The sequence below is a fragment of the Pogona vitticeps genome, chromosome 1 (assembly GCF_051106095.1).
Source record: "Pogona vitticeps strain Pit_001003342236 chromosome 1, PviZW2.1, whole genome shotgun sequence".
NCBI lineage: Eukaryota > Metazoa > Chordata > Lepidosauria > Squamata > Agamidae > Pogona > Pogona vitticeps.
The window spans coordinates 81,230,877-81,251,961 of record NC_135783.1 but is presented as its reverse complement, the minus strand read 5'-3'; the positions used below and the strand labels follow the sequence as shown (position 1 = coordinate 81,251,961).

The following is a 21,085-nucleotide window of genomic DNA, read 5'->3' as shown; positions in this document are numbered from 1 at the left end:
TGCACATTATACTCATAAGCACTGATGTGAAGAAAAATAGATTACGCTGTATGGAAAAAGTATCCCTGCCCAAATGCCATTTCAATTAATGTGTATTCATCAGTAAATACATTTACCATTTGGAAAGGTCCAGAGCACTTTGTAGAGCTGTTAATGTTGCTTTCAGTCATTTGTTCTCCAATGAGTGCTTACCAAGTTACCCCAACACTTGTTTCAAACAGGCCAAGATAAAAACTCTGAGTTATGAGAACTGTATATTCTGTTCTGTTCCATTCTGATGTCCATACTCATTCTTCAACTGATAAAAAGGAGCTGAGACATCAGGTAGAAGGGACTAGTCTGGCTCAGGAGCCTGATAAACAGTCTGTCTTGACAACAAAAGGCTCTCTGTGTGGAAAATGTGATTAAATAAATTACATAAATAACAAAGGTGCCTGATGGCTAAATAAATGGCTTTAATGAGTCATTGTGCCAATTGCCCAAAAGGCCTCTTTCTCCCAGAACCTGAAGCACAAACTTGCATAACAGGATAAAGAAGATTCAAATGGACTCCATAATCATGAGCAGCCAAACATAATCAACTCTGTCTTGGCCATTCACCCTGCAAAGCTAAAGAGTGTGGTTGATTTTCCAGTTGACTCTGAAAGCATGCTAGATAATTTAAACATTTATTGTGTATTCAGTTGATCAGTAAGAAGTTATTGGTATTATATGCTTACTTGCAAGAAGCACTCAAGCATCTAGACAAGGAAACTGTTAGAGTTCCTTCTGTAGTGGGTAAGGAGTTGTAACACTTAGAGTGATAACTGGCTATTACTTCAACTGCAAGGCCTGTGGTTTTATTGCTTCATTCACTAAGGTCTTTAATGTGGCTATTACATTTATTAGAGTAAATAAAAGTTGAACTTGTGCCAACATTTTCAGACACCAGGAAAAGAAAATGTAGTCTTGTATCATGGTGGAATTTAGTCACACCTGTATTTTTCATTTATCCTAATTAAGCTTGGCTTTTTTCAGTTTTCCCAGAACTGCAGTAGATCCTTCCCCCTTTTTTGCATTGCATACCAGACTATCAGCACAGAAATGGAAAAATATTGCAAGCTATTTAGCTTTTGAATAAATTAAAATCCTTTTTCATATTGAGCACTTAACATTTTATGTTCAAGAATTTGACAGCAATGTTAATGACCACAGTGCATTATGGGAAAATAATTTACACTTAAAGAGTCTGGTGCTGCAGATAATGCAAGATGTTGGCAGTCTCATAAGCATCCTGAGAACTTAAAATTGTTAGGGGAAAAAGTCAGCAGGGCTTTACTTGACCTTCTTTGAGAATGGGTCTCGAGTGCTGCTTCTGTGTCAATTCAGATTGTCTTGAGCACTTGTGTTCCTTTTAGGACAAGAATGTCATTCTTTGAAAATGGAAAAAAGTAAGTCTGGTAATTGTAAGCATGAACAATTAAAGATATGTAGAAAATTATATTTTAAAAAAGTAAGTGGATCCATAAAGAATAGACTAAATAGTTGCCTACCTCTAAGATAGGCAGTGCTGACAGAAAATACCTAGGCTGGAGAATATTGGCTATTTTTCAAGCATATCATAAAATATGGCAATAGGCCAGCATTGCAGGTATAATAGTTCAAATAATTGTAGACAGTTGCACCAGAATGTTCCTTTAGAAGTAGCTGTTTGGATTTCCATGTGAAACTCGATGTAGCATCTTTGGTATCAGAAGTGACTGAAATGTGATGTAAATGCCCCAGCTTCTGTTTGTTTGTTTGTTGTTGTTTTTTAAGACAAGAACCTATGAGGACTCCTATGTAAATTTTTGTTTTATGCTTGACTTATGAACATTGATGCACATTTTAGTGGTTGAACTTCCTAGCCAGGACAAACAGATGGCTGTCAGCATATTCCAGAATAAATAAGCAAGGTCAGGTTTCCCAATCTGAGACAGTGGGTTGAGATGCCAGTTTGTGGCGATAGAAGTTTAAGTTAAATTAATAAAGAGGATCAAACATTGTTATTTTTATATTTTTATGTTGTAGAATCTCCTTTTAGCATCATTGAGAACTAAAGTGATTTGAATAGGTTTATAGGTCCAAGGTTACAAAGGGATTGGCTTCTGGATCAGCTTTGGTGAGTAGTGGTATCATGTGTGGCATACTCAGGAAGGTGTCCCTTCTTACTCTGTAATGAGTTACGCACTCCCGAGCAGCCAAAAGGCACCTCTCTAGTCCCTTCACCTTAATACCTAGCCACCTCTTCTTGATACCACTAGGTTAGGCATTAGCTCAAAGGACCCCCAGAACTGTCCAAAGTGTCTGAGGTTGCCATTTTATTTATGCCAATCAGACTGTGGAAGTTGGGATTAAAATTAATCCATTTCCAACTGAGAAGATTTCTTGTATTTTGTTGTCGTCCTGTTCATATCTTAATATTGTATTGCCTAAATTGATGTGGGTGTTACACTCTCTGCTCTCATGGCCTTCTAATATTTTTCAAATATTATTTGTGAATAAATAAGGATGAGAGTTTTTCTAAGCATCAGACAAAAGGACTTTATTATGGAAATACAGATATCAGGATAGAAAGGAAAGTTAATTTATCAGGTAGTCTTGAGATGAAATGAAAAACCTACTTATATTGTGAAATGAGGCAGATACTTCATTTGGAATGGATCATCTCAAATCTTGTCACCTTGTAATCTGAGTCTGTGGGGTGCTATAATTAAGCTTTAGTCAGTGAATCCTCCTTTGACAGTATATCTGGAATATTACACAAGAAATTAGTTTACCCATTTCTGGCAGTCGTCTGCTACAGGAAAGACTCTTAACAGCACACGTCTGTCTCAGTAGCATTTCAGATAATACTATTTTGTCAGTAATATAGTTGGATTTTAAAAAAGCCATGCCTGTCTAGTTCAACATGTGTAACAAAAAGAAATCTGTGGGCTCCTTAAACCCTAACAGATTTCTTTAAGCCTGAGTGGATTCGTCAGATAGAAGGAGCAAAAGTTTAAGGCTATAGGTTTACATATTTAGTATCTGTGAGTGTGAGAGGTGGCTGAGTGGGTCCTCACTTCAACAACCAGACACCTTGAGTAAATAAACTTGCAGCCTAAATATTTTATACTACATGGATAGATTTATACTACATGGATAGCCGCCTAGAGTGGTCGTTCGACTAGATAGGTGGGGTATAAATGCAATCAATCAATCAATCAATCAATCAATCAATCAATCAATCAATCAATCAATCAATCAATCAATCAATCAATCAATCAATCAATCAATCAATCAATCAATCAATCAATCAATCAATAGTAAAATGTGTGAAGTAGCTCATACTGAAATATATCTACAGTACTGGTCTTAAAGGTGCCGCCATAATTCCCATTTAGCTGAATGTGCCTCAGATTGTAGAGGTGCCTGTTTGTAGTGTCATCTGGACTGGATTCCAAGTTTTCATTTTTTGAAAAAGTAAGTCTCTAGTCCTTATAGAACTGGAGATAGAAGACAAAACTTGCAGTCAGTGCTTTGACGAGTTGTTCGTGGGAAATAAACTTTTCCAGGTGCTGAGCCAATGACTGAATTCATCTATAATTGCACATGGTAAATGATAGTTTTGAGAACTCATTTTCCCTCTGCAGATAGCTGAAAAATGTTTTCAGAAATCTGTTTCCAGAGGTATCTGACTGTTTCTACACAAGCAGTGCAAGGAAAGTGATTGACCCATAGCAGTGAATACTCACTGGGGGGTTATGGGACCCTTAGTCACTTAATATGGTGTAGTGCAGACATTCTCTACAGAGCCACTGGCACATGTGAAGGGAGTCACAGACTGGGAACAACTCTTCACACACCAACTTAAAGTTTTGTTATGAGACTTACACAGTTGTGATTCAGGCTGTATTTCATATTGTGTTTATGGCTGTGACCAAAAAAAGGTTGAGAATGGCTGGTGTACTGGACAGAGTGATGGACTAGGATTTGTGACACCTGGGTTTAAATCCTGTTCAGCTGTTCATGGCGGGAAATCTGGAAATAGTAAAACCACTCCTTAAATATCTTGCCTACCTTGAAAGTGATATTAGAGTTGTTATAAGTCAATTCCAGCTTGACAGCACATAACATGTCCAAACAAAGTACTTTTCAAGTTCTGACATTATGCAATTTACTGCACTTCCTGCTTTGAAAGGGAGTTAAATGCAGGGCCCTTTGAGATTGCTTCCATTTTGCCTACATTAGCTGAAATCCAGTAGTAAGTTGCAAATAGAGGAGGCCTATTGAATCAATATGTGAGTCAACACATACTGCGAGTTTCAATGATTTGGTGATTCTCCTCTAATTCTGGCTTTCTACTGAATTTCAGTCTTTAAGTTCTGGTTCATTTTTTGTGAACTTAGCTAGGAGCTATCATGAGAAAATGTACAGTTGCAAAATAAAGAGAGGATGGAAGAATATAAATTATTAGAAAGTTCTACTTATTGTTCTTAAGTTTTTTTCTTAACTTATGGGTGATGTGAATTTTTAATTTCAGGAAGGAGGTTTTAGGTGTTGAGAAGAAACCTGTTCAACATGCATTTGTTTTGTTATGTTTCTTGAGTTGCTTACTTAGATACATGTACCACTAAATTAAATGAAACTTACAGTAAATGTATGCTTAGGAAATTGATATATCTACATTCATTGTGAAGCAGATTTTTGCCTTTTGAATCTCTTGCTGAAAGTTCTTGGACTACAGTTCTTAGAATCTTGCAGCCAAGTTATTCTAGTGATGGATGTACTTTTATATATTGAAAATCCATTCATGCTCTGCTATGAGCATGGATGGATTTTTCATTCCACAGGTAAAGAGGATGGGTATTAGGAAGCAGGTGGCATTTGCTGTGTGTGTGTGTGTGTGTGTGTGTGTGAGAGAGAGAGAGAGAGAGAGAGAGTTTTTACCATGGTTTCTGCAGCTTGTCTTCACTTCTCACACATTTTTTCCTGCAGATCAATCAATAGTGTGTCACCTGTGAATATTCCTGTGTATTCTCACAGGTCTGTAAGTTGCTTTTTTGCCATTAGTAAGCACTGATGGCAAAAAAATAACAGCCGTCTAATGAGAATATTACCAGAAGTTCAGTTTGCATGGCAGAGTTACCATGTAAGGAAGGCTTGTCTGGAAGGTAGTGACTGACCCAAGGATGGCAAGTAAACTATGTGGTTCAGCAGAAATTTAAACTTGCACCTCCCTCTCCCAAGTATAACACTGTAACTATTATACTGTACTGACTCCTTCATATCAAAGGTTATTGTATAAATGATTCCAAGGTTAAGATACATTGGTACAAAAATAATGCAATAATTAGCATGTTTTTAATTTGCATAATATGAAAAATCCACATTAGCGTATTATGCAAACTGCTGGATAGCTCAGTGGTTTGGGCATCTGGCTGTGGAGCCAGAGTTCGAGCGCTCAGTTACCCTCTGTGCCTCCCGGACAGGCTTGGGACTCAGTGATCCATAGCTCTGCAGTTCTAAGATTATCATATTAAGATTAAATTTGCACACGCTACACGTTGGCCTGTCTGATTTGCGTAGCTATACCTATGAGGCTGCCCATATTTGGAGATCTGGAATATGGCACCCCTGTTCATAAGTATAAAAAAGCTGCAGCAATATAATGCAAACATGAATTTTGTATATGGGCTTCACATGGACGGGCTTGCATTGAGACCTGGGAATGTGAAAGGTGTGCATTAATTTATATTCTGATATCAAAATAAGACATACAGTTGAAGAATTATGGTCATGGAAGCATGTGGGTCTAAGTCTAAATCTTCAATTTCTCATGTAATGTTTGTACAGTCAGGTGTTCTGTGTAAGGGTCTTCCGCCCATAAATCACTCTAACAGAATAATGCCTGCTAGCTGTACTTGCTTCTCAGCTTTTGGGTCCTAGCTGAGTGGCCCTAGGAGATAACTGGGTGTACAAGATATGAAAGGAGAGGGAAGAACCTGCTTATACATCAGGGTAGGTAATGGGCAAGGCTTTCCTTCTTAACATTCAGTAGCGAAGGTAAAGAGGCTTAAATAGTTCATAACGGGAGTTTGCTGGCTGAACAGCAAAACTTTTATTGGAATGTGAGGAACACAGTCTTGCTTGGGCTTGTGCCATAGATTTTTTTCCTGTTTTCCTTTTGCCTTTACTTTGCCATTTTATGGAACTAACTTTATGCCAGATATCCAAGGTGATGTGGAGGCTACCCTTTGAGAAGTAGGAAAGGAGACCTTCCTTAGATCCACTCAGCTAGTTGCAAGATTCTTTGGATCTTGGCCTTAATATATATGATTTGCTGAATCTTATTCTTTAACAAAAGGTCATTGATAGGTCTTCCTTGGGGCACTGCATTATATTATGATCTTCTGACAGCAAACATAAACTGCAGGGTTGGTTTGAAAAGCCACTGTTCCGGGACTAAGAATGCAAGAGGCTGTAAGGGGTTCCTTCTTGAGATGGGCACTGACCATGGTTTGGCTATTCAGTGTGGTTTAGAGGATTAGGCCCACTGGTGTTGTGTGGATGCCCCAGGTTCCTCCTGTGGGCAGCCTGTCAGAAGCGGCACCACAGGCTTCCCTCCCCTTCCTCTTCCTCTGGATGGGCACCTGCAGGTGGAGGCAGGGTGTGGAATCCTGTAGGTCCAGTCCGCTGAACTGCATTGAAGTGCAGTAAGTGCCCATCTCTAGTTCCTTCAGGTTGTTACAAATCAAACTTCTCTTCCTCCAGGGAAAGATGCCATGAATGTTTCGCTGAAGGACAATCATATATATTAAGGCTAAGGTCCAAAGTAAATGTTGGTTCCGTTTCCTCCATGGTCCCTTACAGCAGTGGTTCTTAACCTTTGTTACTCGGATGCTTTTGAACTGCAACTCCCAGAAACCCCAGTCAGGACAGCTGGTGGTGAAGGCTTCTGGGAGTTGCAGTCCAAAACCCCTGAGTAACCCAAGGTTAAGAACCAGTGCCTTACAGTATACACTTATACACTAATCTAAGGCTGTGTTATCAACAACAGGAATTTAAAAAATTCTACTGGGGAAAAAAGTATTTTGTGCTTATTCTTCAGACAACATTGCGTCATGAGTATCTAATATTTATCATTTCTTGTACCATTAAATAAGGTAGGGGTGTGTGTGTGTGTGTGTGTTGCTGATTGTTACATATTGGGGACAGTGGCATCAGACTGCATTGTCTGTGACAAAAGTCTATCAAATATAAAATTATTTTTGCCTCACATTAAAGCTGGTGCTGCTACAGTAGTAGACATCCTGCTGATAGGATATAAATTGGTTCGCTTTTCCATGTGTCCGACTTACTTTGCATTGTTCTGTGCTTTTATGGTGCTTCTCACATTCTTGCTCCAGATAAGCTCACCAGCCGCTGCAGCTCTCTCATTTTCCAGCTCATGCCTTTTGAGTCTCTTGCTGAGCTGTGGCTGAAACAACCTCCCACTTCCATCTGCCAGTCTCACTTCTTTCAACCTTGCTCAGGCCTTGTTCGCAAAACTGTTCACCAGCCTTATTTTTCCTAACAGTTCTGCCACCAATTAATTGTATTCTTAAATTAGTCTTTTCTTGTTTTAAATTTTTGATCATTATTATTTATTTTAGAGCCGTTGTGACTACTATAACATAGATGTTGTCTGAGGATGTATTTTTTGTGCCACGTTCTGTGTCTCACTTTTTGGCACAAAAGAAAATGCAACAGGAGTACTGTAATTGCAATACAGTAAGATCCAAGAACTTGACTGGTTTGGTTCTGCTTTAGAGAAATCATAGCATTATTTTCACTAGGATTAACTGAAAGCACAAGAGATAACAAATCCGGTTGGAAAAAGTTGCATTAGTTTGGGGCCATGGAGTCTACAGCAGAGAGAATGCAGTTCTACAAAGTGTTATGAAAGCAGGTCACTAAGATTTAGTAAAATTTTGGATAGGTAATTCTTGTCTTCTTGTTGATGACATCATAAAGCCAAACAAAGGTTGGAGGTTTTAACTGGATTAGATTCCAGTTGTCTTGTACAGTTTTTAAAAAATGTTTATAGTAAAAAATGTTTCTTGAAGGTAGCACACTAAAAAAAGCTATGTGCCCATTCTCCCTTTTCACTTTAGTGGGTGAGAGAAAGTTCTTTCTGTTTCATTAGTTTGGATTACGGGCAGGATCCAGTGACCTCCACCTGGCATAACAGCAGAATGTAGTGGGATCAGGAGAGGAGCAGTGTCCCCTCACCAGCCTCTCACATCTCTAGAATCAGTTGTGGAAAGCTGAGAAAGTTCCAGAGCTCATTCTTGGGCACATATTTGGTGGGGGGGAGATTAAGCAAAGTTAAGAGCACACGAACTTCTTTCTGCATGACAGATGGTCTCTGGAGCTAAGCGTTGAATGATACATTTTCAACAATGAAAAATATAGACACATCTAGCCATGTGAGACAGGCAGGATTCGCCTTTTAGAAGCAAAAAGCATGTATGGAAAACAGTAAAGGCAAATGGGGAGAAGAGTAGCTGAATTTTGATGTAGGAGAGTCTCAACACACATTACAGTGGCTATTTTTGTTGCTAAGTCTTCCTATTATTTATTTTATTTTTCATATGGTGTTTGCATTTTTTGTAATTGAATTTCCCAGGCCTTTGTATTACAATGAAATGGGATTTTCATTTCACAAATAAGATTTGTTATAAATAGGAAAAAAAACTTATAGAATTTGACCAAGTTGTCCCTCTGTTTCAGGTGATCAAACTTTAAGAATCTGGGATGCAAAAGCACCAAGACTCCCAGTGATAATCCCTGCTCACCAGGCAGAGATTTTAAGTTGTGATTGGTGCAAGTATGATCAGGTATGGTAGATAAAAATAAAGAATTTCTGAACCCTGAAAAAAACTACCTAGTAAAAAGTAGTGACATCTGTGCATATAGATGCAGATAACAATTAATGTCACAATGTGCCAAAATTAAGTTCCTGGAATAGATTTTGTTGTTGTTGTGTCCCATCATGCCCCTCCGAATTTACGGTGAATCCATGAATTAGTGATCTCCAAAATGTTATGTCCTCAGCAGCCCTTCTCAGCTCTTGCAAACTCAAGCCTGTGGCTTAATTTAGGGAGTCAGTTCATCTTAATATTTGTCCTTCCTCTTTTTCTGCTGCCTTCAACCTTTCCCAACATTATTGTCTTTTCCAGAGAATCCTATCTTCTCATGATGTGCCCAAAGTAGGACAACCTCAGTTTCAACATATTTGTCAGGCCTGAATTGCCTTGAAATCTAGGACTCAACTTGTTCATCTTTCTGGCAGTCCCAGGGTATCTGCAGTGCTCTCCTCCCGCACCACATTTCAAATGAATCAATTTTCTCTCTCTTTTTTTTCCCTCAGAAGGAGTGATATAAGCCCTTCCTTAACTTTGGCAGGAACTACACATTTCACATACTTGGCAATAAGTTTTTTTACTTGGGTTATCTGAAAACAGGCATGAAATGGCCTGTTTCACATGGAGCAGTCCTCAGGCTGATCAGTGCTGGGACACTTCCTGCTGCTATTAACAGCGCCTGCCATGTGAGGAAAAAGGAGCAGCTGGAGCTGCCCCACTCCACCCCTACAAAAATTGTCACCAGCCAGCCAGTGTTAAGGTGGCCGGGAAGCCTTCCAGCACCGACTGGGCAGCATTGCTGATATCTTGCCTGAGGGGCAGCTCCAGCAGGTCCATTTTTACTGCACAAGGAGCCCTGACCGCGGTGCCATCAGTAGGTGGGAAACCTGCCAGCACTTGCTGACGGGGACAGAAGCCTTGATATGGTTTTAAAAGGGTGCGGGTTTGCACTTCTGAAAAACATACCAGGGCTTGTGTCATGTGAAGCAACTGAAGTCATGCAAAGCAACTTCAGTCCTTTCTGAAAGTGTAGTTATAGCCATACAGTACTTAACTTTGGCTGGATTCTCTCCCCCCCCACACACTTTTTAGTCTCTTAAAGATTGCAAACCATTGCCAGACTTCTTTTACAAAATGCATTTTTTTAATGTAGTAAATCATTACTTCTCCTGCTTGCTTAAAAGGCTTGTGCCTCTGGGAGGGCACTGTTGTTTTCATTTTTGCTCTTCCAGTAGATGAAGGGGAATATATTCATTTGGGTTCTAGTTTGAATTTTGCTATTTCATTAGCACTTGTCTGGATGACACTGTGTTTGTACAGAAGCAGCTGTGTTCTCAGATAATCAATCAATCAATCAATAGCTTTTCTCCTAGCACTGGGACTCAACCGTTTAAAAAGGTTAATTGTTGTGTCTACCAGCATGCCTTTCTTGTTAATCATCATTACTAGCAATCAGAGATGTTTCACGTTCGACTTTTTGTATCCTAGAACAAAATAGACATGTTTCATGAAAAATGGAATACTTGTATGTGAGAGTTCCTACATAACACTCTTGTGTTATGAGTTTGAGCTGCAACAGTCTCCATGAATGGTGACGGAGGCAGCTTCTCTGCCAGCGCAGAAGTTAGGAAGGTTCTGTTTTTTGTTGATCCATAGCCTAGTGTGTGTTGTCTGAATGCAAACCTATGGATTGCTCCTACAAACCAACTTCATATCCCATGGTTTCAACTTGACTTGTTTTGACAAACTGTAGTTAAGATTCAGACACAGTTTGTTGGGTTAAGTGACACAATTGACAAAGAGGACAGTAAAAACAAGACTCCTTTTGGCCAGATCAAAAGAGAAGGGGAAAGTTAAAGATTTACTGTAGCTTATTTTTATAACACTGAACTATAATTGTTACACTGATACTGACAGAATTAAGGGAAGGAGAGAGACAGTTTGGATAAAGGACAGGGAAAAGAAAAAGGCATGTTGATTTAAAATAGTTGTCTGAATTTTTAGCACTGGGTCTATTCTATTTAAAATGTTCTCATGCTTTTTCTTAATCATGTATGTTGTCTTGAACATTTTATTAATTGATTAGAACTTGCTCGTAACGGGTGCTGTTGACTGCAGTTTGAAAGGCTGGGATTTAAGAAACATCCGTCAACCAGTGTTCAGCCTCCTTGGACATACTTATGCTGTAAGAAGAGTAAAAGTAAGTATGAATTTTTCTTTATGGTTACACCTGCAGATTTCTATAGGCTTAATAATATGAGTTAATGAGTATCATTTTTTAAATGAAATATTAAAGTCAAATATTATCTGGGAATAATTTTCAGTTACTAAGATCACGCTAAACAATAGTTCATTATTGGCTTCTGATAATTTCCTTAATTTATTTAAAATTATAAGTAAATTCTAATGTATGACTCAAAAGTGAGCCTCCTCAGCATCGGCATCAGGTGGGCCTCCTCTATACAAACTACATTAGATTAAATTTTACCTCATGTGCTGCCTTCCTATAAAGGCAGTTTATTACAGGGGGCAGACAGTATGCAAGGTTAAGAAACAGTGCATTGATTTATAAAAAAATGAACATTTTAACAATAACAATATATTTCAAATAGAGTGTAATATAAGTATCTCATAATCTCAGTAACGATTCATAAGAAACATTTTTAATCAAACCAAAATCATTGCATAGATGTTAAAATATAACTACTAGTAAACATCAGCAGCAATTGTATTTTCTCAGTTTGTTGTATGTCATCCAGAATGAGTTTCTCCCCTTTACAGGCCTTTCCAAAACCAACTTCTCTTACCTCCTAGAGTTGAAGTAAAGCAGCTGGTAGCAGCTTTGATAGCTGCAACAGTGTGTGTCTTTTGGGTACAACTTCTGTGCCACATGGCTTTTGCATTCCTAAGTAATCTGGGAGCAGCTCCCATGCGAATTTTCAGTATTCTAAGATGCTCATTTTAAATATGTGCTGGTGGGTTGTCTTTTTCCTCTCATTTTTGGGATAAAGTGGCCTTTTTGTCTTTTGTAGTACTTCTGATAATATGTGGAAGTGGCCATTAGGATGAAATATGGGGTTATTTCATCTGTCTGTCAGATATGTGCAGCTTGAGAGAGGGGGGGAGAGATAAAAAAAACCCAGAATTTTCAGGACTATAACCCTTTCTGGTAGCAGAGTTGTTGTTTTTCGTTGCTAATGTGCTTCAGATGAGTTCAGATGTAATTTTCCAAGAGCCAGAAATAAGGTTGACAAGAGTTTGGCACATGCCTCCCATCTTTGCCGCAGCCTTTGTTCATCTCTACAGTGGATGCCAAACACTATAATAATATATCTCCTTTCTGTTATGGGTGAAATGATGAGAAACGTTTGTGCTGCTGCCAGGTTTCAGGCTTGAATCCAGTTACTTCAACAATAGTAATTAAATTAAAAGAGCGCCATGGGAGAAAGTAGGGCCTTGGTGCTAGCAGAATAACATATTTCTGTCTCTTAAATATTCTGTGGGTATTATACAGTTTTAGAGGAATACGGCTGATGAGAATCAGGCAAGTGTTTGAATTATTTCAACAATACTGTTTTTATTTAAGGTTGATTTTTTTGGAGAGTGAGAATTCATGTTCAGTTGGTAGCCCAAAGAAAAATGTACTAGCCACCTTGGGTGATTACCTGAGTTCAAATCTTGAGTTATAATAAGGCTGCTGGGTGCTGCTATAATGAAATCGAAACTAGCAATTTCGTCACATTGAGTGACATTTCCCTTTGGAGCCTTTATATTCTTACTTAATAAAACATTGTTTTTAGTAAGCATTTCTGTTAATTCTCCTCTACCCATGTATTTCGTGCCAGTAATATTTGGGTGTTTTTCCCCCCGTCTCTGTGCAGTTTTCACCATTTCATCCTACTCTCCTGGCGTCCTGCTCCTACGACTTTACTGTGAGGTACAGTAATTAATTTTTACAGCATACACATACATCTGACTTACACTTTAGGAAGCATATGCCAGATTTTGTGCTCAGTCCATGGGAGCAGTATTTCTAGGGGAAGGTGCTTTGCAAAGATTCTGTGTGATGTAATTTGATTCTAACTTAGACAGCCATGAGCTAAAGGTAGATTCTGCCCTCAGGAAAGATGCTCTGTCCAGGAAAAGGTCTTCTGCTTTTACTGCAGAAAGTAGCCTTGTAATTTCACCATCTGGTTCTGTTAGTGAAAGCATGACAGAGAAAACTGTTACTATCTCAGATTCCCCCCTCCCCAATCAGCTTGATACATTTTGGGTCTAACAGATGGTTTTCTTATTGTGGTATCTTTACACCCTTGTGTTGGTAAATCTGCAAAGAGCATATGCCATGTGCGAATAAAGGAAGTGAAAAGGTTGTGTGCAAATGTGCAGACTGTAGGAAATCAATAGGTGTACCTACAGAAACATATGCAGATACAAGATGCATAAGGTGCTTTTGGGGGAGGCTTTTGTGGGAGGAAAAGTGCCGAATCAGTGCACCTGCCACTTGCCATTTGCACATGAACTGCAAGTGACTGTGCTCTTTGATACTAGATGAAATGTCTTTAACTTAAACTGGTACACAGCCATCAATAGTAGTTGCAAACCAGTATGCTTTTTCTTTGTATAGCGTCTCTCTGTTTTTCGTCCTGGTTTGTAATACCCTTCCATTTAGAAATATCTCAAGCCTAGTTTTCACAAATAACAAGTGAGGTGATAAACATCCTTCTCCGCTTTGGCCTAAACTGCACCATCCTTTTGATATTTGGCTAAGCCAGTGCTCTTTTCTTCCTCAGAAGTAAGCACAGGGACCAGGTCTGGATAAGGATCTTGGTAGTAGAGGGCTTGAACCCTTTATGCCTCATTGTAACTGTGATCTAGATCCCCGCCTTCCTTTAGTTTTCTGTAGGGGTGAACCTACCATTGAAGCAAAAGTGGGTTTCCATTGCAGGTATGACACCTACTTTGTAACCACAGCACAGAGAAAAGGTTTAAGGACCCAAATCCAGATTGGTTTCAGTATACATATCTTTAAAGGTAGAAAAAGCATTGGTATAGGTGAACAAAGCATATGGATAATAAATATAATTTGGTTCTATATTACATTAGTTAGCAGATGATGGCTGTTGTGAATGGATCTTTCCATATAGGCAAGGCCAGATTAAGGTGATGAGGGCCATAGAACAGCCCCCGTTCCCATGCTGTCCATGTGCAAGCTATTCTAGGAGCTATTGGTGGCCAGAATCCTGTTGCTGATTTAAACTTACACACGTTGAATTGTGTAACTCACCATGGCAAATCACTGCTAACTTAAAAGGTACCAGACATGTCAAGAAGTATGTACTCAACTGGGCAAGGGACATGCATCTAGTAATGCAACTGGCAGAACTGGTACCTCCTTAGTTAGCAGGTGTTTATTGTGGTGAATTGTGCAGTTCATGTGGGCATTTCTAAATGATACTATGATTTTCACCAATAAATAATTAAAAAACACACACACTAAAGGACAGCAACCAAGGTTCCCTTTAAGCACAACTCTGCTTCCCTGCATTTTAGTTCACTGATGCCCAGGATGTCGATGTTTATTCTTGCCATCACCTGTTTGACCACCTCCAGCTTCCCAAGGTTCATAGATCTTACGTTCCAGGTTCCTATGCAGTATTTTTCTTTGCAGCATTGGACTTTCCTTTCACTTCCAGGCGCGTCCACAGCTGAGCGTCCTTTCAGCTTTGGCCCAACCACTTCATTAGCTCTGGAGCTACTTGTACTTGTCCTCCACTATTCCTCAGTAGCATGTTGGACGCCTTCTGACCTGAGGGGCTCATCTTCCAGCGTCATATCTTTTAACCTTTTGTTTCTGATCATGGGGCATTCTTGGCAAAGATACTGGAGTGGCATTGCCAGTTCCTACTCCAGGTGGATTGCGTTTAGTCGGAACTCTCCACTATGTCCTGTCCATCTTGGGTGTCCCTGCACGGCATAGCCCATAAACTAAGATCATGGCCACTGGCCCCATCACCTCCTGGGAAATAGAAGGGGAAGATATGGAGGCAGTGACAGAGTTTATTTTCCTAGGCTCCATGATCACTGCAGATGGAGACAGCAGCCACGAAATTAAAAGACGCCTGCTTCTTGGGAGGAAAGCAATGACAGATCTTGACAGCATCTTAAAAAGCAGAGACATCACCTTGCCAACAAAAGTCCGAATAGTCAAAGCTATGGTTTTTCCTGTCGTGATGTATGGAAGTGAGAGCTGGACCATAAAGAAAGCAGACCGCTGAAGAATTGATGCCTTTGGATTGTGGTGCTGGAGGAGACTCTTGAGAATCGCCTGGACTGCAAGGAGAACAAACCTATCAATTCTAAAGGAAATCAACCCTGAGTGCTCACTGGAAGGACAGATCCTGAAGCTGAGGCTCCAGTACTTTGGCCATCTAATGAGAAGAAAAGACTCCCTGGAAAAGACCCTGATGCTGGGAAAGTGTGAAGGCAAGAGGAGAAGGGGACGACCAAGGATGAGATGGCTGGACAGTGTCTGCGAAGCAACCAACATGAATTTGACACAACTCCGGGAGACAGTAGAAGATAGGAGGGCCTGTCGTGCTCTGGTCCATGGGGTCACGAAGAGTCGGACATGACTAAACGACTAAATGACGACGGCTTCCCTGCATGCAGTGCTCCTCCTCTTCTGTGCACCCACAGCAATTGTTTTCAGCCCCTTTGCTTCCATCTCAACAGAACCCTGCCCGGGGGGGGGGGGGGGGCTGGGATTCCCTGCACAGGAGGTGAAGTCACACACGCTTGGTGGTTAACCATTTCATGAGAATAAGCTTTGGATCCTACACAGGTGCAGGAGATCCTAATGAATCCTTTAATGCTGTGCAGAGGGAGCAATCATTTTCAGTGCTCTGCCTTGGCTGTGGTCTCTTCTACCTGTGGTTGCTGAGCCGAAACTATGAGTCATGCTTTGCAGTCCCTCAACTAGCTTTAGAAGACTTAGAAAACTCAGAAAGTGGCAGGGGAAGAAGAGAAATCAAGATTTACTCCTGTTCTTCAGCACTGGGCCACTTGGCCATGGAGGGGTTCTGCATACAGGAACAAACTCCTTCTACTTAGGAGGCTAAATGTTAGGATGAAGGGTGGTAGCCTAGCATCAACCTTTCCTTTTCAAAGCATAGAAATTATGAGCAGAGCACAGAGTGCTGTCCTCTGAAGATGCCGGCCACAGAGACTGGTGAAACGTTAGGAAGAACAACCTTCAGAACACGGCCAAAGAGCCCGAAAAAACCATAACCACCATAGAAATTATGCTTTGTGGAGAACCATCACCTGTAGTTTTAAGTGGTGCAGCCTAGCCTGATCACTTCATTTGTTAATGACATGTAGTCTTAAAAAGAGAGATAACATTTGTTATTTAATCCTGCAGATTTGTTTTTTCAAGTGGTAACTAAAAATATGTGGCTTCTTGCTGTTTAAAGACTAATGGCGGGTGGGGGGGGGGAGTACTGGCCATCTGCCATGACAGATGCTCTTGATAAAAAAGCTGTTCAGTTAACCACTATCCTGGAGTCAATACGACAGCTTTTTTCATAAGTGGAATATACCAGAAATAACTTCGTTAGAACTCTGAATGATATCATGCTGTTTTGCGTCAAACTGGGTGAGAGCAATTTAGATCTCTTTCTTCCCATTTGGAGAAGGCCAGCCTTGTGTCTTTTCCACAGCTTTCCAGTATTCCATCTACACCTGAGTAGGGTCAGCTCATTGACCTTCTGTCTTCAGCATCATGATTTGCAAAAAAAGCACCATGGGTCAGTTTTTGTCACAATATGCTATTGTGGCTGCTACAGAAGTACCCCAGTGGCAAAAAGCAGTAGATATGTTAGGATGTTTCTGTTCCAGATGTTTTTGAGAGTTAAAGGCAGTACATTTAGCCCTCTCAGTAATCACAGCATAAAGTTTCTATTTATTCTTCCAAACCAGCTGTGGTGTTTATATTAGATGTTTGATATATACATTTTTAAAAGTTAAGGGTTTTCTGGTCATTTGAATTTCTACACATGAGGCACAGAAGCAGAGATGACATACTGGCTGGCAAACTGAAAATCTTGTTGAGAATTAGCTTTTTACATCTGGAATATATCTAGGTTTCAATGCTCTAGATATATTGAAATAGCAGAAAGCATTTTAAAGAATAAGTTGTATTTGGCAAGACTATAATTGTCTATAGCCCAGTCCATCAAGTGGATGGATTGTTGTCTCAGATGATATTATTGTAGCAGGTGTGGGTGTCTAACTGGGTGGTTTGTAATCTTTAAGGCCAGAGGAAATTAACATGCAAATAGTACCATTTGAATTTCAGTTCCCTGGCCCATTGAAGATCCCCACTAATTTATTTATGTATATTAAAATCTGCAAATATGGTGTACAACGGTTGAAGTGGGGTGTAGTGAAGCCTTTCTCTTCCAAGAGGCTTTCCCTTAGTTATTCGCTATCTGAAAAAAGTTTTTAAATGCAATGTTATGCCATGTTGTTTCAAATCTGTCTTTGGTGTTAATTTTGTTGATTTAGTGTGGTATTTGTCTGATTCTTTTTAATATTTGTGTACTTGCTGTTTTTAGCATTTAGAAATTGTTGTTTAACGATACAGGCCACTTTGGGTTCTTTTTGGAAAGACTGGTGGGGTAAAAACATTTTAAATAAAAAGAAAAAATAATCCAGGAAAGGTATGTCAAATAAAACTAGAGCATTCTTCACAGTAACACATTTTTAATTTTTTAATTTTTTTTTGCTGTAACAGTCTAACATGCAGTTTGCCTAGAAATGGCACATCTTTTAAAATATCTGTTCAGTGTGAGAGAGGATGAAACTTGGGAAGTAATGATTTCTTGTTCCTGCTGTGTGTGTGTGTATGTGCATTTATTCATATGTAGATCAAAGAACAGATCATTCCTTCAGCAAAATGTGCCCCTGTCCAAAACCTTCATAAAACCCTGCATTGCTAATGTGCTAAGACTTGCCAAACTAGAAAGGGAATGCTGTGCAGCGGAGAACTCTTTCCTTCTCAGGTCACTGGCCTTGATCCACCTCAGAGTGGCATTTGCCAGCTCATTAAAGCAGCATTTCAAAAATTGCCTCCTGCTTAAACATACAGTAATTGAGACACATACAGTACTGAAAAAAATGAAATCGGGTTTTATATCATTGGCTGAAACAATTTTCTGGTTTTTGCTTAGACTAATGGCTATGTGCATCTCTCGCTGGTGGAACCATATGGCACGGACAATTTCTTCAAAAGGGAGTGGTTAAATATTTTTTTCCTGAATAGATGGTGATCTCTTAGAGGGAGTAGGAAGATACTCTGGGATGTCAAGAGGAGGTTTGGTGCAGCATCATACCCATGTTATGCCCCTCAATTCCATTTTACAGTCTCTTTTGCCACTCCATACCAATATGTGATCTCTTATCTGTAGAATCATGTTGCTGTTCTACCAGTGTAGACCTCAGATTAAGGATGTAGGTTATTTTTACCCATATACAACTATACCTGCTTTATGAATTCTCTCATAATAGTTGGGATGGTTTACAATAATTTTATGTGCCAAGTCAATTCTGACTTAATGTTACCCTTTCCGAGGTGTCCTAGGTAGAGAGTACTCGGAAGTGGTTGCAGGGAGTCCTGTAGCAGCTCAAGGCCACATAGGGTGACTCTTCTCCTGGGGCACACAGCAGGGAGTTGAGCTTCCAACCTCTGACTCTGCAGCCAGATACCTAACTCACTGAGTTAGATGTTATTTTGTAGTTACAAAATACCTTACAGACATCCAATACAGAAAGTTGTAATGCATGTGACTTAGACGAGTATAAATGTCAGTAGCAAGAAAATTCCACATTGCAGCTTCTTGTAGAATCTGGCAGATGGCAAAATGTGCAATAATATAATTGCTATGCAGAGAATTTTGAAGACATTTGGTGCAGCAAGTGGATAATGCAATGCAATGTTATATAATCCCTGACAGTCAAACAATATAAGCCATATACATAGAAAAACACATCTTCTTTTAAAGTCATCATTATAGACTTTTTTATAGACCAGATGGTTCCAACCCAGAAGCTTTCTTGGAAGTTTTGAAACATAAAGTTTTCAGCACTCTTAAAGCATCCTCGTCTGTTTTTACTCTCTGTTTGGGACTATAAATACCATCCATCCTTCTTAGCCAGCATGGTTGATAGTTCAGCACATCTTAAGGACAAAGGGTTTAGGAAGGCTAAACTTAATAAGAAGGACAAATTAAATATGTTACCAGGAAAACAGCAGTTGCAAGGTTGCTTTATCTGAATCTTACTGCCTAAACTTAAAGTAAGATTGGAAAACCTTTTTCAGTCTGTGAGGTGAATTCATTTTCAGAGTGATTCTTCAATGCTGCATACCAGTGGTGAGGGTTTGAGTACTTCTGAGTACTTTATACCTAGAAAATCATGGAAAGGGTCAAGGTTGCAGTGGACTTGAAGGCGTACATTTGAGCTCAAAACCCCTACTGACAGAAATTAAGACTTAAAAAGAGTCATTCTAATCTTTTATGTGGGGAAAAAACATAAGCTGAGAAACCATGATTAGATGGTGTTATGGGGAAAAGGATGTGTCTATCTGAGATCAGGCATGAAAATCTCCACCATTACCCTAAAGGAGTGCCTTCTTATAATTTAAATATTATGATTCTGATTTTTCACTAAAGTAACTTACATAATTTCTGGCATATAATTAGCTCTTAAATAGATAAAAAATATGCTTAGTGCTGTGTTTTCTGCTTGGTATGCCTAAGAATGAGCAAAATTTAGATCCTTACCCTTGCCTTTTTAGACCAGTGACCCTCTGAGTAGTTTACAATAAACATAAGCATATAAAATTTAAACTGAAAATAACAAAATCAATAATATATATGTTAAAATCTTTATCAAATTTTAAAACAACCCCTCACATGGACATTATCATTATAACAAAAGCTCTATAGCTCTAAAATACTTTGCAGCAAAGAGAAATGTTTTTATCAACAAAATGGATAGATTATGGAGTGTATTCTAAAGTATTGGGCACTGCCATAGCAAAAGCTTTTTTCATTGTAAAGGGCAGCTTCGTTCTTGACATCAGAAATTGCCAGGTCTTGATGGTACACCTGGGGAGGAAGAATTGCCAGAGCTATCTTGAACATTGAAATTGAAGACTTGCATAAAGAGGAGTGGGGGACCTGTGTTTCTCCAAACGCTGATGAACTACTACCTCACCTTTCGCCAGCATGGTTTGGCTGATGGAGATCGGAGACCAGCTGCATCTGGAGGACCACCAGTTATTCACTTCTGGCCTAAAGAATAGCTACCCTTGTGGCCTAAAGAATAGACACCCTCTGTCTTTAATCTGTATGGTCCTGTATGTTTTTATTATTATAGCAATATCTTCAAATTATTTGGTTTGCAGTGAAAACGTGCAGGCATGGACTATGTTACCTTGGGAGTCTAATATTGTGTTTGAGGATTCAGCTTCCATTAGGGATTGAGTACACAACCTTGTAAATCCTGGATGGGAACTTCTGGCATAGGCATTCTTGGCCACCAGAACAGGTCCACAGTTTGGGGCCTTTGTGTACAAACTAGTCTTGCATCTGCAAAGTTGAGGATTAGGCCTGTGTAACCCAAAGGGATTACTTGGACCAAATGTTTTCCTTTTTAGAAATTGTATCCATTGAAGTTTATGTACCAACAATACAGTGCTACTGAATGCAGATGGATGGATGTGATTTAACAGGAAACGTCCAAGGACATGAGACACCTGACATTCTATTGCTGTCTTTTGTAGCAAGCATTGGAAACCAAAGCTGATTTTATATTGTGACACAACATTTTAGCAGGAATTAATTGTTTGGGAGGAAGTATCAGAATTAAGAATTTTGTCACTAGTGTTTTGGATGTGTCTCGCAGAGAAAGATTTAAAAGAAAACACTTCTGAAATAAAATTTGCGGACCAGAAGTTATCTCCTGTCTATATCTGTATCTTTCAAATACAGAATAAATGCACCTTCTGTTTAACACAAACGTTTATTGTTTAGTTTTAATACACCCTCTAGTTGAAGACTTGTATCTGTATATACCTTGGGAAAATAATAGAGCCTTTAAAGCGATTCTTC

The 21,085-nt window shown here is 39.4% G+C and overlaps 1 protein-coding gene across 1 annotated transcript in view; it reads left to right on the top strand.

The window, feature by feature from the left end:
* PEX7 (peroxisomal biogenesis factor 7) overlaps window positions 1-21,085 on the top strand; it is an 83,439-nt gene that overhangs the window by 18,517 nt on the left and 43,837 nt on the right. Inside the window, exons 6-8 of the mRNA XM_020779379.3 lie at window positions 8,776-8,882; window positions 10,996-11,109; window positions 12,791-12,846. Coding sequence (XP_020635038.3) covers window positions 8,776-8,882; window positions 10,996-11,109; window positions 12,791-12,846 — 277 coding nt within the window. The remainder of the gene's footprint in view (window positions 1-8,775; window positions 8,883-10,995; window positions 11,110-12,790; window positions 12,847-21,085) is intronic.